The sequence below is a fragment of the Protopterus annectens genome, chromosome 13.part0 (assembly GCF_019279795.1).
Source record: "Protopterus annectens isolate FY-2018-M chromosome 13.part0, PAN1.0, whole genome shotgun sequence".
Taxonomy (NCBI): Eukaryota; Metazoa; Chordata; order Ceratodontiformes; family Protopteridae; genus Protopterus; species Protopterus annectens.
In genome coordinates, this window is record NC_056747.1 from 909,447,681 (window position 1) to 909,465,099 (window position 17,419).

The following is a 17,419-nucleotide window of genomic DNA, read 5'->3' on the forward strand; positions in this document are numbered from 1 at the left end:
TCCTAAACCTGATTGACTTCTTTGAAGCAGTCACCAAAGCCGTAGACGAGGATAAGGTGGTTCACACAGCCTATCTAGATTTCGCCAAGGCTTTTGACACCATCCCCATTCTGGAATTATAGATAAACTCACTAAACTAGGTATAAATCTCTATGTCACAAGATGGGTTGCCAACTGCCCCACTGACAGAACCCACACTGTGAAAGTAGCAGACTCCAAATCTGACATCAGACCAGTGACAAGTGGAGAACCACAGGGTTCAGTCCTGGGTCCTCTGTTGTTTGGTATCTACTTTTCTGAAGTACAGGCTAGCACAGAAGGTTTTTGGCTAATAAAGTTCGCAGATGACTGCAAACTAGAAGCTGTAATTGAAACTCCTAATGATGTGGACATCCTACAAAAGGGCTTCACTGAGACAGATGCCTGGTGTCAAAGCCAATGCCACAAGCTCAATGCCAAAAAGTACATAGTTATCCCCTTTGGTAAAAACTCTGTACCCATGAGCTACCACATCGGTGGTAGTCTACTTAACACCAAAAGTGTGATAAGAGACCTTGGGACACAGGTGGACAGTAGTCTCTCCTTTGATAATCACATTGCCACAGTAGTCAGGAAATCCTTCTACGTAGCACACCTCATCATAAAAGGTTTCTCATCCAGGAAAAAAGAGGTCATTGTTCTCCTCTACTTGTCACTCATTAGACCCATTATAGAGTAAAGGGTCTATAATATGCTATCGAATAGACTAAATAGCGAATGCTATTTAGTAGATCCGATACTGTCAAAATGGCAAAATAGTGAAGTCACAGAACATCAAATTTTTTCCCAGTGAAAAAATTCGGTGGGCTGTCTTCAGGACTTTGCCATTTCCTCCACTATGGTGTGATCTCGGAGTTGGTATATTTAAGTGGGGGGAGTGTGGTGGGCACAGCCCCCCACATGGAGGTGGTTGTCGGAGGTGAAGCCCCTTACTTAAATTTGTGTTTAAGTTTATTTATTTATTTTTTTACGGAGCAGCAAATTTTTTCCCTAGGAAAAAATTCACCGTTCCGTTTGTTCGATATTTTGTTGTTTCGATATTATCGGTACGATGAAATAGCGTTCGCTATTTACATTGTATCATATGATATAGACGCGAGTACAACATCCCTTTTGGTATGTACCTCACAAGACATCTACAACAACTAGAAAGGCCGCAGAAATACCTCATGGACAGGATTACTGGCCTCAAACAGATGCCCTACGCAGACTGTCTCAAAAAACACCAGCTTTACTCCGTCGCTTATCGCCTACTCAGAGATAATCTCTGTCTAACATACGAAGCTATGTCAAACCCAGAGCTGTTGGACATGCTCCACTTATAGAAATCCCAATCCCTCCGAGCTAAACGCTCTAGGGACTTAAACCTTGTCACCACAATAAACAGAATATGCTGGAGGGACAGATTCCTGTCCCAGAGACTTCCCATACTCTGAAACAAGCTACCTATCTATATCAAACAAAGCTCCTCATTAGCACTCAAGAAAAATCTTGATGATTGGATGGGAAATAGGAAATTCACCCCGGGGATCACCTCTATGACTCTGCTTGACAGGGGCACAGGAAAATAATTTTATGGGGTGACGAAATTCAGGGTACCTTTTTGGCTAGGCTTGTATAGGTCCTATGGCCGATAGCCTAGTACCTACCTATGAACCTATGAGAATGCATTGATAGAAGAGGATCCATGGGCAGACATGCTGAAATGACCAACAAATGAACCTTGATGGAGGAGTAAGAAGGTCATAGAATAACTCACACAAACACTTCAAAACCAGAGAACAACTAGCCCTGAATGGGTGCTGGCTATGCTGTTGATACTAGCTAGAAAACCTTTTCCATTTGATAATATATGATTTTCTAGTAGCAGCCTTTCTTGCCTACATTAGTACATGCTGCATGTTATCAGTAAACAGAACTAAAGGGAATTGAGACCCTATAATTCAGGCAGTCAAATGAAGTTGATTGTGGTCAGGGTGTATCAAATACCCCTGATCTTATGCGAGTAGATCCAGACTGTGAAGAAGTTTGTGATAACCGCCCCTGGCCATTTCCAAAAGAAGGGAGAACCCACTTGCTGCTTAGGCCAGCAAGGAATCACCACAATGATCATGGGCGATTCCTTCTGAATCTTCAGAAGTATCCTGGATATCAGTGGAAAGAGTGGAAAAGCATATAGGAATGTTCTTGCCCAGGAAAACAAAAGGCATCTGTCTTCCAGGCCTTCTTTCATGGAGTCCTAGAGCAGAATCTTGTCAGCTGATAGAAGGTGAATAGGTCTACTCAAAGAACTTCTCACAGATGGATCAGATCTTGGAAGACCCCTGGTTAAGTTTCCATTCATGTGAGTCTGTCATTGTCTTGCTCAGCTTGTACAACACATCATTTTGTCCTGATGGAATGCAGGATGCCTGCAGAATGAGAGTGTGGTGTAAGCTATATACCAAGCTAACATTGCTAGCCTGCAAAAGGGGTATGATCTGGTTTCCCCATATTTACTGATGTGCCACATGACTGTGGCATTTTGTGTAACAACTTAAAGAAGTCCCAGGGACCAAAGATGATTCAGATAGTTGAGTGCTTTGATAAGGGCAAGCAACTGTGATATTTACATGCTTGTGTCTGTCCTTAGTGTCCCACCCACCTTGCACTTTTATCCCTCCTGAAACTGTAGTTCAACATGTCTGTGGTGACAGACTGCTTGTGGAACAGGCAGGGAGAAAGAAGACCTGAATTTAAGGATATTCGCAGTCTCCAGCAAGTGATTTCTTTCGGAGAAAGGGAAACTCCCACAGCAAGAATCAGAAACTGAGCTCTCCAAAGAGCAGATGTGAATGCTAAAATATTGTGAAATGTGCCTGAAAAATTCAGAAATAGCAGAAAAAAACTATTGTACCTCTACTAGCTGTAGCAGTATTCAACTTTCCTCTGGGTCACAAAAAGATGGTATATATAGTCCCTATCACTATAACTAAATTTCATGTAACAGTTTGAGAGCTACATCCCAGTTACGTTACCACCAGCATATGTTTATTGTTACTTCAGATGAAATGACAACTCAGTACAGATGTATTCTGGACTGGTGTTGCATATTGCAGTCTTGAGTGGAAGGCATATACCCCCCTCAGTGGAAACCTTGGGTAATAAATACACCATACGAGACCATGTCAGTAAAATGACAGAACTTACCTGTATCTAAGAGATCTTGATTGTTGTTGTTGTGTCTTTCGGCTTTTCCCGGTTAGGGGTCGCCACAGCGGAACTCCAGTCCGCTAATGATTGGCAGTTGATTTTTACGTGCTGAGTTGCCAGCCCTAACGCACAACCTTCAACGAAGGTACGCCCATTCACACATGTCTCCACGCAGAAGACGCTCTAGCTGAGAGTCGAACCGGTCAGCATCTTACTGTGAGGCGACAACGCTACCGCAGCACCACCACCGCGGTCTAAGAGGTCTTGATTAAACCTCCAAAAATAGCTTTTGTGATCCAAACAGTGATCAAAGTATAAAACAAACAGAAAAATTTGAGAAAACTTGCACCTACTTTTGATGTATTGGGAAGTACAAATATCAAAACTCAAGCTAGGGGGAAACATTCCAGTGCCTGCCATGTGACTAATGCCACAACAGAAGCTGACCACTGTTGGACTATTGCTGGATGCTGTTAAAAAGCATTCATTCTGATTTTTGACTGCATTTCAGTTCTGAATTTTTGCTATATCAGAACAAGTTTCCACGGGCAAGCTGCATATTGCAGGACATTTGAATGGTGGAAACCTTCATACCACAAATTAATAAGTAAGAATGCAGCACTGAATCATAAATTCAGCTTTAACCAGTACATCAGCATGATGCAAATAGTTCCTGTGATGTTTAATACTACTACAGTTAGGGAAAAAACTTCCTCGTGTGTTACCCAGCTAACAGTAAACACAATATAATTTAACTATGTAGTCAAACAGTGATCTGACACAATGTTTGCCAGCCTGGAGTTTATGTTACTAAGTGCATCTAAAAGGAATGCTCCAGAAACGTTAAGAAAAAGTATTTCACTCCTTAACTTACTTAGATTTTCCACCATCAATTGATGTCTTAAGAGGAATGTTGCCTAGGACCACACTATCATCCCAATACTTGAAAATAAGTCCTTTTTCAAATGCTTTCTTCAAAAGGCGATATACCATCTCCCCTTCCTTGTTGAATGGCAAATAGGCTTCAAATCGTCCACCTGTGAAGGATGCTCCTGGTTTTGGATCATTTGCCTTTGGGAAGAAAAACAAAACAGTTTTACTTGATTTCTTTAAAATATTTCAGCCCTGTTCTGGTCTTCTGTGACTGTACTAGGATTGTATGGTAACCTGCCCAGGTCTGTTCAGCTGTAAACTTTGGGTGACATACAATACAGGAGATATGTGGCTGGCACTTAAGACAGACATGGGCTTTAAAACTAGTTGATAAACATCCTGTCACATTCATACTTTCTGCTATTCCTGTGAGAAAATATGAACTGAAGTAAATGTGCTAAAATCTGACATACTGTTGAAATTAAGAACCAAAGAACTCGCTTCACAAGTTTCTGATGCCTACTCAGCTATGGATACAAAGCTTTGGAACAGTTTGGAAGCCCACTTCTCTGGTGGTAAAATATATGGCCACCTTTGCATCAGGACTGCAGAATTTTTATGGAGAAAGAAAAGTGCAAGTATTTTTAAATTTGTTTCATTTTTTTTCTGTGCTAAAATTAACTGCTGATTAATAATGACTGACACACTGTAGGTACTACTAAGTTTTCTTTATTTTGTAACCATTTGTAAGGTACCATATCTGTCAACATGTCATGGATTTTTGTACTGTTCTGTTTATTTGTTTTAGTGCAATGACTGTACTGTCTGCAGTTTTCAGAGAGAAAAAGAGTCCAGTCTGGGAAGAAAAGCATCGATCATGGATTGTCAACTGTGCCTATAACCATTACCACATATGAGGTGTGGAATGTCACACGTCTAGCAGCCTACACACATCTTGCATTTCAGAAGATTTTCTAATAAAGTTAAAAAGCATAATGTAAATGAAAGGAATTGAGAATAACAAAAGTTATTAAAAGTGTATAATTAGCAATTTTATCAGTAAGAAGTGTGCTTTATAATAACAGTCTCTCCATTCACAGTCATTTCCATAACTACTGTAATATATTATATTACACAAAAATAAACCCCTCAAATTATATTTTTCTAAACTTTCAAGAAACGAAAGTTATGTGCTCACCATAATGACAGATATCTGTTGTCTCTTTCTGTCTGGTTCAAACTGTGGGTTATCAGATCCAACTCGAATCAGAGACCAACCATATTCTAAAGACTTCAGCATGTTGAACTCCACCTCCTCTACCCATAATTTCCTGCTCAACTAAGATTATTGCAGAATGAGCTTGCCTCTCTCTGCCCAAGATTATATCACTCAATCCACATAAAAAAAAAAAAAGCCACTAAGAACCCCAACAAAGAAGGAAAATCAACTTCCTGACTTGGTTGTCTCATGATCGAGAAACTTGTCACAACAGCAGGTGCAGTAGGGAAGGCTGAACCAGATATAAAGAGACAACACAGATCTACCGTTATGGTAACAACCTTTAGTATCCAATGTTGTCTTTTCCGTCTGGATTCAACCTGTGGAACAGAGTCCCCAGTCATAAGGATATTGCACAATATGGTAGAACCAAAAGAAGCTCTGGACCTCAAATGAATATCCAATTTGTAGTGGGATACAAACGTGTGATAACCCAAACAAGTCGCGGCGGTACAAACATCATCCAAAGCAGCTCTGAAGAAAAATGCTGTAGAAACAGCAAGACCTTTCGATTTATGATGCAAGAGCTTTCCTTTCAAACTATACCCAAAAGAAATATGATCAAACAGCCACTTGAGAGAGACACTGGTGTACCCAACCGGGCCTTTGAAAAGGAGAAAATAACTGTTTATACCTTCTGAAAGATTTGGTTCTGCATTGTCTATGGACATCAGGACAATGCAGTAAAAAGTCCCCTTTGTTGGAAAATTCAGGAAGAACACCAGCAATTAATGGACTGATTCAAATCCTCTCCATAGCCATCTTTGGGAGAAAGGCAGGATCTGTGTGGAGGGACAACTTGCCTTTACGAAAAAACAAATATGGAGGTAATGAAGAGAGGGCATGCATTTCTGACGCACAACTGGCAGAAGTAAACAACAGCCAAGAATAAAAGTCTTCCAAGACAATAATTTCTTTGTTTTTTAAATACCTTTGTTGAATTATCACTTGTGACACAGGCAAACTGACATTTATATAAACACAATCAAACCGCATTAGCAAGTTCATGTTTACAAACATTATACTTCACCTTTATTGTTATATATCATATAACCTAAGCAACGTTACATTATTCCATTCATGTTTTTTTTTTTTTTTTTTTTTACAAGAAACCTCTTTATTAAACCATCACTTACAACATAGGCAATCATACATTTATATAACTGAAAAGAATCCACCCCGACACAATCCTACTTGCAAGCATTTTACATCACAAATCATAATGATACACTCCCAGTTGCAAACATTATACATCACTTATAATCTACCCAATTTTCAGTCAAACATTACATAGTTCATTTAAGTCCTACCTTCTTTTAAACCTCATTCCTCCCTTGTATGTACTGTTCCCACAATTCCCATTTTTTTCCTATATAGTTTGCTCCTACCCTTTTCTAAAGATCTCAGTTCCACTTGTTTTATTTCTGTTACCATATTCACTACTTCTAGTATTGTTGGTTTAGATTTTGATTTCTATTTTCCAGTAATTCTTTTTTTGGCAGCCACCATAATTAGACACAGCAAGGTCTTACCATGTCTACACAATTCTGATTCGGTATCATAGCTCATTAAAATCATCTCCCTCATCACACTAATCTGCCCACCAAGCATCGCCGACAGTGCATCCAAGTCTGCAAACTCACTACACTCCCAGAAAATACGTTCCCAATTTCCTCTTTCTTCCCTGTCACACCTCCAACATTTTCCATCTACCCGAGGCGTTTCTTTCTCTTTACCTATACTCTGACATCAATCCCTGATAGGGAAGGCAATCTCTAACCTGCAGTCCAAATTAATTCTTAGCATCTTCCCATTCTATCACCTTTCCCTCTCTAGTTATTTGATCCCAATACCTTGGTTCCTTTGCCAGTTTTCTCCAATAAATTCCAGCCCCTTCTTGCCTATTGTCTGTATCCCTAATTGCAGTTATCCCTATTGGCAGAATCTCCTTTCTGCAATCTGGTGTTGGCTTACTTCTTGGGATATGTTTTGCTACTTTACAGATATAATATTCTGTATGATTGTTATTCCCATTAAGAGTCTGCATCCAAAATCCCAGTCCCTCCCTGTTTCATCATCATCCCTTTCCACTTTGAATTATAGTTTTCTGCTTGTGCCATGTATAGGAGCCTTAACTGTGTAGCTCTGAAACACAATCGGTAATATGATTCTGCCCTGTTCTACTGGCAGAATCAACTTATCCCACTTGAGTCTTGCCATCTTCCCCTCCCAGATAAAGTCCTTCAGTTCTTTATTAATTGCTATCCACAACTTCTTCTTTGGTTGATAAAAATATGCCTGACCTGTGTATAAGACTAACAGGACTAAAAACATTTTAACTGCTTGTATTTTACTATCCATATCCATAAAACAAAGCTTTCATTTTCTCGGTTTTTGTATTATCTTTTGTTTAGTCTCTTCCCACATGTCCTTAGTTGCCACACCAGAATAATTTTTAATCCATGCTCCTAAATATTTAATTTTATCATGTCCCCATATATATGGATATTGCTGAACCAATTCATATGTGGGTACATAATTTACCACTATTGTCTATATTTTAGCTTCACTAATTTTGTATCCTGAAAGGATCTGAAACTCTCTCAAAACGTTCTACAACATTAATGTCTCTTTCTGAATTTGTCAGGTATAAGATAATATCATCTGCAAATAGAGCCAGCTTTTCTTGACTACTTCAGACTCCCTTATTTTCTTTGTCAATGCTAGCAAATATAATGCAAATAATGAAGGGAAAGAGGACACTCCTGACTAGTTCCTCTGCTCAAGCAGAAATCATCAGAGAGGACCCCACCCACTTTAACTTTCGCCTCCAATCCCTTACATATCTTCCTAATCAAACTTATATTTTTTTCACGAAATGCAAATGCTTCCAATACCCTGCTCAAAAAGTCCCAGCTTACTCTGTCAAATGTTTTCTCTGCATCAACGCCCACCAACCACAATGGTCTTTTCTTACATTCTGCCTCCCTCTGATCATCGATGCTCTGTTAATGTTTTTCAAATGTTTGCCTCCCCTCCACAAAACCACACTAATCCATATCTTTCAATTCTGGCATTACTTTTGCCATTAGGTTGGCCATTATATGCATGAACACTTTATAATCATTTAAATGGGCCTGTATGAAGCTGGATCTGAGGGATCTTTACCCTCTTCAGGTATTACAGCTACCACTTCTTTCTTCCAGGATGTTGGTACTTCTTCTAAAATCCTGTTAAACAAAACCTTCCACATCTTTATCAGTTTGATCCCCCTCCTAGCTTCCAAACTTCCACTGGAATACCATCTATTCCTGGGGACTTTCCTGTAGACTGGTTATACATCACAATCTTTATCTCTTCTCCTCCTGTCCTAATCATTATTAATTGAGCCTCATCTACTTCTAACCTTCAAGACAATCATTTCAAGCCAGCCACAGCAGAATGCTCAAAAAGAGCTGCAGGTAGCACCTGAGGCATGAAAGGCAAATCCCACAGTGGGGCAGCATCCCCTACCAGATGATGCAACAAAAAAACACCCTTGAGAAAAGCATTCAAAATTTTTGGAGCAGCCAGTGGCATCCCTAACAATGTGAAAATAGGAAATTGTTGCCAATTATAGCGTAACAATAGAATAACTGGATACAAAAGTTATGTACTCACGCCACTTTTACTAGACTCATGGATCCAGCTCTTGAGCTCCTCCCTTTACCCATAATGCCCCACTCTCCTGGTACACCTCAAATAAAGTTTGCTACCTTATCAGTTACATGTACAAGACACTGTACTATAAAAAGACACAAGATAAGAACATACAGAAAGGCTGGAACTCAAAGCCACGGACAGGTGAGCTGCAAAAATACATGCCTTAGGCCTCACTAAGAAAGAAGGAAGGGGGTTGGAGGGTGGGGAGCTGAGGAAGAATGAAAGTGGACAAAGGTGAATTGCTATGGTGAGTACATAACTTTTGCATCTGATGTCATTTTCATTCATTCCTCAACTGGTGGGACAGAGGCCCCAGCTAGATGAACCTTGGATGGTCCTCATGGAAGGATATTCTGGAGTATAGTGGAACCAAATGCTGCCCTATTTCTGAAAGTATGTCCAACTTGTAATGAGCAATAAATGTGTGAGCAGTGGACCAAGTGGTGGTTGCACAAATATAATTTATGGAAGCTCTTGACCAAAAGGCCAAAGAGGTGGCTACAGATCTCATGGAATGTGTTTTGGGGGTTTGGTAAATCTAAACCTCTTTCTTTATAGACAAAAGATCTACAAATCAGTCAATCATCTGGCTAGAGCCACTTTAGAAACTGCTTTACCCAATTTGTTTTTGGAAAAAGAAATGATCAGATTTTCTAAAATTCTGTTGTCTGTGTAAATAAAACCTCAGCTACTGATGTACATCTAGAAGATGCAACATATATTCTCCTTTGTTTGAAAATTTAGGAAAGAACACAGATAAACTGATGACCTGAATTAAGCTAGATTCAGAAGGTACCTTGGGTAGAAAGGATGGGTTTGTGGGTAAACAGACCCCATCTTTAAGGGAGATCAAGTATGGATGTCTTACAGAGAGGGTCTGGAGTTCAGATACTCATCCAGCAGAAGTAATAGTATCCAGAAAAATTGTTTTCCAGGATAAAAACGTAAGGTCAATCTTAGTGGAAGGTTCTAAGGGAGGTTGGGTAAGGCTTGCAACTTCTTCTTTCGGCTTTTCCCAGTTAGGGGTCACCACAGAGGATCATCTGTCTGCTCATGATTGGCAGTGGAGTTTTAGTGTGTCGAGTTGCCAGCCCGGCGCCCAACCTTCCACAGAAGGCACACACATGCACACACTCACACCTAGGGCCAATTTAGAGTATCCAATCCACCTACTGCATGTCTTTGGGATGTGGGAGGAAGCCGGAGCACCCGGAGGAAACCCACGTGATGACATGGAGGACATGCAGACTCTGCACAGAAGGCACCCCAGCTGAGAATCGAACCGGAGAACCTCTTGCTGTGAGGCAGCACCGCTAACCGCTGCACCACCATGGCCGCCCTGGGTAAGGCTTGCAACAGAAAGTGTAAGATCCTAAGGGGGTGTAGGGTCTTTAACTAGGGGCCTGAGTAAAAAAAAATGGGTAAGAAAGGAATGCCTTGCATAATTTCGAAGAAGCCAGGGAAGAATGATTTTCTCCATAATGAAAACCTGAAATGGATGCTAGTTAAATTTTGGTAGTACAGTAGCTCGCCCTATTGTTAAAAATGGAGGTCAAAAAGTTGAGAACTGCCGAGACTGGGGCAGAGTAGAGATCCAGATCTCTCTAAAGGGCCCAAATTGAAAATCTTTTCCATTTACTCTTGTAAATTTTCCTAATGGAAAGCTACTGAGAGAATAAAAGAATTTGTCAAACTGGGTAAGAAAGCCTCAGCTGTCTAGTCATCACTGGAAGTGGAGAAACCATGTGGTTAACTTGAGGCTGTTGATGTTGGATGCTGCATCCCTGTCGGGTGAGACAGAAGGTCTGGATGTGAATCCAGTATCCAAGGAGGATAAATAAGAGGAGGCCAGAGGAAGGGAAACTAGAACTGATGAGGACAAAAGGGTGCAATGAGAATGATTGTGCTCTTCATCCAGGATACATTCTGCAGAAGTTTGGGGATTAGTGGCAAAGGGGGGATAAACATAAAGGAGACCAGAGGGCCAATTGTGGATCCGAGCATCTTTCGGCGACTCCCCACATGGAAGGACCAGGGCAAAGAACCTGCAGCACTTGATGTTGAGGGGAGAAGCAAAAAGACTGCAGCAAAGTTGATTCCATCAATAAAAAATCTTTTCTGCCACTCTTGCTTTGAAAGACCACTTGTGAGGCATCAAAATGGACCTGCTCAGTATGTCTGTGAGCACGTTTTCCCCAGTATGTGCAGTGCCAAAAGAAAGTGACTGGAAGAGATCGCCCATGCAACACTCTCACTGCTTCTCAACATAACGCGTTAAGATCTGGATCCCCCTGTTTGTTGATATACCAGACTACTGACATGTTGTCCATATGTATCACAATCATCCCTGAAGGTAGAACATCTTGAAAGGTCTGCAACTCTAAAAGGACAGCTCATCTCCAGGATACTGATGTGCAGACTGGCCTCTTCCAGGGATCATGCCACTTGGACTGTCCTTCCTAAGAAATGACCCCTCTCCCCCAAGTTTGAAAAGCAGTTCTGGTGACTGTGGCTGTATTTTATATATCTATATATAATATCTATATATCCATATCTCTAACTCTCTCTCTCTCTCTCTCTCTCTATATATATATATATATATATATATATATATATATAAAATCAACAGAATAATTACCAGAGCCACCATGGCCAGGGTAATAAAGTATACAACACTAGTAAAATGGAGGATTTTCTTTATTGGGATAAGCGCTTTCGGATCTCCTGATCCTTCATCAGATCCATATAAAACAAGTCAGTTAAAAAAGTTTTAAATACTGAAACATACCCAATCAATTCAGTGAAACACCCTTATCAAAATTTCATACACGCCTCCTAGGTCTTCTCTCTTTCAGAGCAGGTTTAACTGGTAAGTAAGCATTGAGACCTGGAGATTTGTATGCCTGCAGACTGCCTATTCAGCACATTTCTGCTTTCTCTACTAAATTGTTAACATCTCTCCCTCTCTTGTTGTTACCTATACTCTGTATTACCCTAAAATAAAAGAAATGTCCTTCGTTCTATTTAACTCATTAACCCCGAGTACCTTCTCGTGGCACCTCTGTGCTTAATACCGAGCGCGCCATGAGAAGATACTAAATGCAAGCTGTTACCCCCCCCCCCCCCGAGTGCCTTCCACAAGCGCTTTGGAGGTTTGTAGCTGAGTTTAATATAAAACACACTGAAATCGTAACTGAACTTGTAATTTATCTTATTCAGTTACGATTCAGCATGTTTTTACATTAAGTTTACATTAAACTTTTATTAGAAAATCTTCTTCTAAAGTTGTTGGTAAAGCAAGTGGTGGCAGTCAATTGGATTTCTGCAATCCAAGCCGTCACTTGTGTCACACCTCCACCCCCAGCCTAAATTTTTTTGTTTTCCGCTAATAAAGAGAGGGTCCAGCAGCAGGTATTTCCTGTCTTTCTGCAATGAATTGGAGATTTTACCTGCTACTGGATCCTCTAGTTTATTTTCTGCACTACCAGTACTTCCCATTCAGCTCAGCTCAACAGCTACCTTCTTTTCATAGGTTCATAGGTTCATAGGTTCATACTAGGCTATCTGCCCAAGGGCATTTATAAGCCTAGCCCATAGTTATGTGGCTTTCGCCACCCCTTTAGTTTGAATAAAACTATGCCTATCATTTTTCTGTGCCTCTGTCAAGCAGTGACACTGAAGTAATCCCTGGGGTATATCTGCGATCTCCCATCCATTGGTCAAGATTCCTCTTGAACAAGGCCAGCGAGGTGCTCTGCCTCACATGTACCGGGATTTTGTTCCACAGCATAGGGAGTCTCTGGGTGATGAATCTGTCCCTCCAGCACGTTCTATTTATAACCGTGTCAAGGTTTAAGTCTCCCGCCCTTGTGGTTCTGAGGGATCTAGATTTTTGAGGTGAAGCATATTCATCAAATCTGGGTTTGACATGGCCTTATATGTCAGGCACAGGTCACCTCTGAGCAAGCGGTATGAGACTGAATAAAGCTGGAGTTCTTTCAGTCGGGCAGCATAAGACATATTTTTGAGACCCTTTATCCTTTTGGTGAGGAACTTTTGGGGCCTTTCAAGCTGCATCAGGTGTCTGGTCAGATACATTCGAACGGGCATTGTACTCAATCATAGGTCTAATGAGTGATGAGTACAGGGGACGATGACCTCCCTTGATCTAGATGTGAATCCCTTCATGATCAGGTGGGCGATATAGAAGGTTTTCCTAACTACTTTAGCAACATGAGTGTCAAGCGAAGACTACTGTCAACTTGGGTCCCCAGATCCCTGATGACTTTTTCTGTGCTCAGTGGATTGTCACCTATATGGTAGCTAGGGGTAACCTTGTTTTTCCCAAAGGGTATGACTATGCATTTTTGGCGTTTAACTTCAGGCCATGGCTCTGGCACCAGTTATCCGTTTCTGTGAGGCCCTTCGGAGGATATCTGTGTCAGATGTGTTTTCGACTATGGCCCAGTTTGCAGTCATCTGCAAACTTTGTCAGCCATAACCCTCCTGTGTTTGCTTGTACTTCAGAAAAGTAGATGCCGAACAAGAGTGGACCCAGGACTGAGCCCTGTGGGACACCACTTGTGACAGGCTTTGAGTCTGACATGGCTCCAGCAACTCTGACCCTGTGGGTTCTGTCGCTTAGCCAGTTTGCAACCCATCTTGTGATGTATGGGTTTACATTCAAGCTGATGAGTTTTTCGATGATACCTGAGTGGGGTATTGTGTCGAAGGCCTTTGCCAGGTCGAGGTAGGCTGTATGGACTGCCTTTCCCTCATCAATGGCCTTGGTGACTGTCTCGAAAAGTCAACCAAGTTTAAGAGGCAGGATCTGCCTTTGACAAAGCCAAACTGGGTTGGATCCAAAGTCTGCAAGTTCCCTATGTCTTTATTTATGAGTTCCATTATGATCCTCTCCATGGCTTTGCAGATAAGGCTTGTCAAGCTAATGGGGGTAATTTCCAGGGTCTGTGGAGGCACCGCCCTTATGAAGTGGGACCACAGTGCGTCGCCACTCCTTGGAGTGCGTATCCTGAGGTGAGGCTAAGATTAAACAGCTGTCCTAACTGTGGGTTTAATTCCTCGTTGAGTTCATGAAGCACACAGCCGGGGACACCATCCGGTCCCATGGATGCTGTGTTTTTGCCTTAGTGAGGGCAGTTCTCACCTGGGCGTTGGAGATGTTTGGGGGCTACAATCCTCTGGAATAGATATCTCTCCTTTTGGGGGGGGAGAAGTTTGCACTGAACCTGTCAGCCAGTATGTTAGCAATGTGTGTAGGTTCAGTAATTTTCACATCATTTTGAACTAATTCTGAGCATATCTGGGAGTTTCCTCCTAGGTTTCTAACATAGCTAAAGAAGGCCTTATGATTGTCTTTAGAGTCCTTGGCGATTTTTCTCTCAAAATTTGCCTTGGATGATTTTATGAGAGCTCTTAGTTTTTTACTTATAATGATCAAAGGTGTCTTACCTTTCAAGGATTTTGCTCTATCTTGTAGTAGCTTCCTCCTTTTGTTGTAGAGCTTGTTTATGGCTGGGGTCCACCAGACTGGACGCTTGCCTTTGGTACAGAGAGTCTTAGTTTTGTTTGGGATTGCCTGATCCATGCAGTCCTGTAGGTGCTGGTAGAAGGCATTTGTAAGTGTTTCAGCGGTTTGAGTAATGTTTACCACTGGCTCAGGGGCCTTAAAGGAGACCACACTAGTTTTTAGGTGTGAAATCGGCTTTTGAGAAGTTTTTCACTGTGGTCTTTTTGTTTCAGGTGGGCGGGATGAGGACCTCCAGCGAGATTAGTTTATGATCTGATCTCACCAGTGAGGGTATACTTCGGTGTTGAACATTTTGATCCCATGTTCGTGATGATGAGATCAAGTATGTTTTCACCTCTTGTGGGGATGGTGACTAGTTGTTCCATGGCATTTGAGTTTATGAACTCCAGGAATCTTTGGGTTAGAGTGTTCGGGCTTGAGTAGTGTTCCCAGTCTATATTAGGGTAGTTGAAGTCACCTAGTATGATGGTGTTTGGAGATACATTTATCCCTCCAATGTTTTCAGGAAGGCCATGTGAGGTTCCTGAGTTTGAGAGGGTGGCCTGTAACATGCTACAAATTGCAGAGCAGTCTTGCCTATGGTTAATTGCACCTGGATGGTCTCCGATGCATCGTCGTTGCCACCAACCTTGAGGTGTGGGTGTCCTTTATGAATATGGACACCCCTCCTTTCTTGGTGTTGTCCGGATTTTGGGGCGGAACGATGATATGAGGTGAAACCTGTTAGTGCTGGGGTGCTCTCAGGAGCCTTGAACCAGGTTTCTGTCACAGCACAGACATCGATGTTCTCCATATTGAGAAGGGCCTCGAGTGCGTGCATCTTGAGATTGAGACTTCTGGCATTGAGCAGCATTACCCTTAGTTTTTTCCTTTTGGTGTTCTAGGGTGGTAGGTTTAGAATTTGAGCCTTGCCTAAAAAGGCACTATGGGGTGGCAAGAGCCTTTGCCAATATCCGGAAGCCCAGGGGTGACAGGTGCAAGCCGTCCCTTGAAGCAGCGTGGCTTGTCCAGCATGTCATCCCAGGCAGACAGACATTGGATCCCCTTTGAATGACACCAGAATTTAAGCCAATTATTAAAGCTGATCATCTTATCACTGTATTGTGGCATCATTCTAGGTGAAGGTAGGATACTGCTCAAGGTCAGGGTCATACCTGCCTGGGCTACATAATCAGAGAGCTCCTCGGCGTCCCTTTTCATGTAGTCCAAGGAGGTGTCTCAGGTCGTTGACACCAGCGTGGACAATGACTGAGTCGTACTTGTACCTGCTGTTGAGAGACCTGAGTGCTTGCGTTATGTGGCGGATTCTAGCGCCCGACAGGCAGCTTACTGTGACCTTCTCCTTACTCAGTCTGGTGAGCGGGGCGTCAGTGTGTCTGACTATGGAATCACCAATGACAAGTGTGTCTGGCATTTTGTTTGGCCTTAAGGGCTGTGACTGTTTGACACCCTGACTGTGTGGTCTATGTGTTGCATGTGTTGGGTCGTGAGGTGGTAGTTGTTTGGGTGTCTGCTTTGGTGGCCTCTGCTGTTTTGGTAAATTTTTGACCAGAGCCTCCGAGTATGTCTTTGTGTGAGTATGTGTATGATTTGAAGTTGTGATGGTACCATGTGTGACTGGGTATGTATTGTGTGTGGTTGCCTTCTCCTCCTGTCTGGTCTTGCCAGTCCTATCCTCCCGGGTAAGCTTTTTCTGTACTGGGTGAGGTACAGTGCGATTACTGGAGTTTATATTTAAGGGCAGCATTAAGTGGTGATTATTTTAAGTGCTTGAGATATATTTTGTTTACTTTCTCCATTATATGTATCATATTCTCAGCTCAGAGTCAGTTTAGGTAAAGTTATTTGCCACATTCCCTTTTTGGTCTGCAAAAACTGGTTGGACTGACAACTTTCTTAGTCTCAACAAGGGGTGTGAATCCTGTAGAGGTGATGCAGACCTGACCGTTAATCACAAATCTTGCAATAAAATTAAAGCTTTATATGTATGTTATCTTTAAAAAATGTACATATGGAATACAAGGCTAATTGTTCATTGGCTCCAGTTTATCAGCAGTTACCTTAGGCTAATTGTACTTTGATCAGCTGTTATTTTTGGTACCTGCTGATAAACTGGAAAGATGTTAGTGCCTTTTTCAATGCATGACTTGCTTGCTGGAGTGTATTCAAATGCATATGTTGTGTGAGGATGTGCCTTGTTTTTGTGCTATTGAAACCTGTTAACGCCTCATTTCTTTATTTCCGAACACAAGTTTTTGCTTGTTTATATCATGAGTTCTTGACCGAAGGACTGGGCTTTTCTTGTGTACTTTTATGATTATAGTTGACAATGTACTGTAGTAAATGAAACGTGCAGTAGTAGCAAGCCTTGGCTGTGGTTGGTCCCCTTTATTGTACACTCCCACTCTTGATAGTATAGGAGTAGTGGTATTACAGTCATAGAAAATTAGAACTTGCTGTTAAGTTTTTTTTTTTCTGTAAGCTGTTTCCTTTGTTCGCCACAACATTCCATTTAGCCAGGAGTGTTACATTTTTAGTACTTGAAAAATCTACTATTACTTGTCGCTTTGCCTAGATTTTGAAAAGCTTGTAAGTGGCTCGAGGACAATTTTATTCATTAAGCGGTTTGGAATGCACGGTGGAAAAGAGGTTGCTGTTTCTGAGATCAGTGAATGTGGTTTGTGCCGATTTTGTCTCTCAGTGGTGGTACTGTACTGCGAGTGGACTTTGCCTTGGCTGTGGTTTGCCAAGCGATGGTTGAGGGTGTGCATCTGTTTCGCCGG

The 17,419-nt window shown here is 41.7% G+C and overlaps 1 protein-coding gene across 3 annotated transcripts in view; it reads right to left on the minus strand.

The window, feature by feature from the left end:
- LOC122787763 overlaps positions 1-17,419 on the minus strand; it is a 580,606-nt gene that overhangs the window by 184,472 nt on the left and 378,715 nt on the right. For all 3 annotated transcript variants that reach the window (XM_044054660.1, XM_044054661.1, XR_006362597.1), the window contains exon 5: positions 4,106-4,302. In XM_044054660.1, coding sequence (XP_043910595.1) covers positions 4,106-4,302 — 197 coding nt within the window. The remainder of the gene's footprint in view (positions 1-4,105; positions 4,303-17,419) is intronic.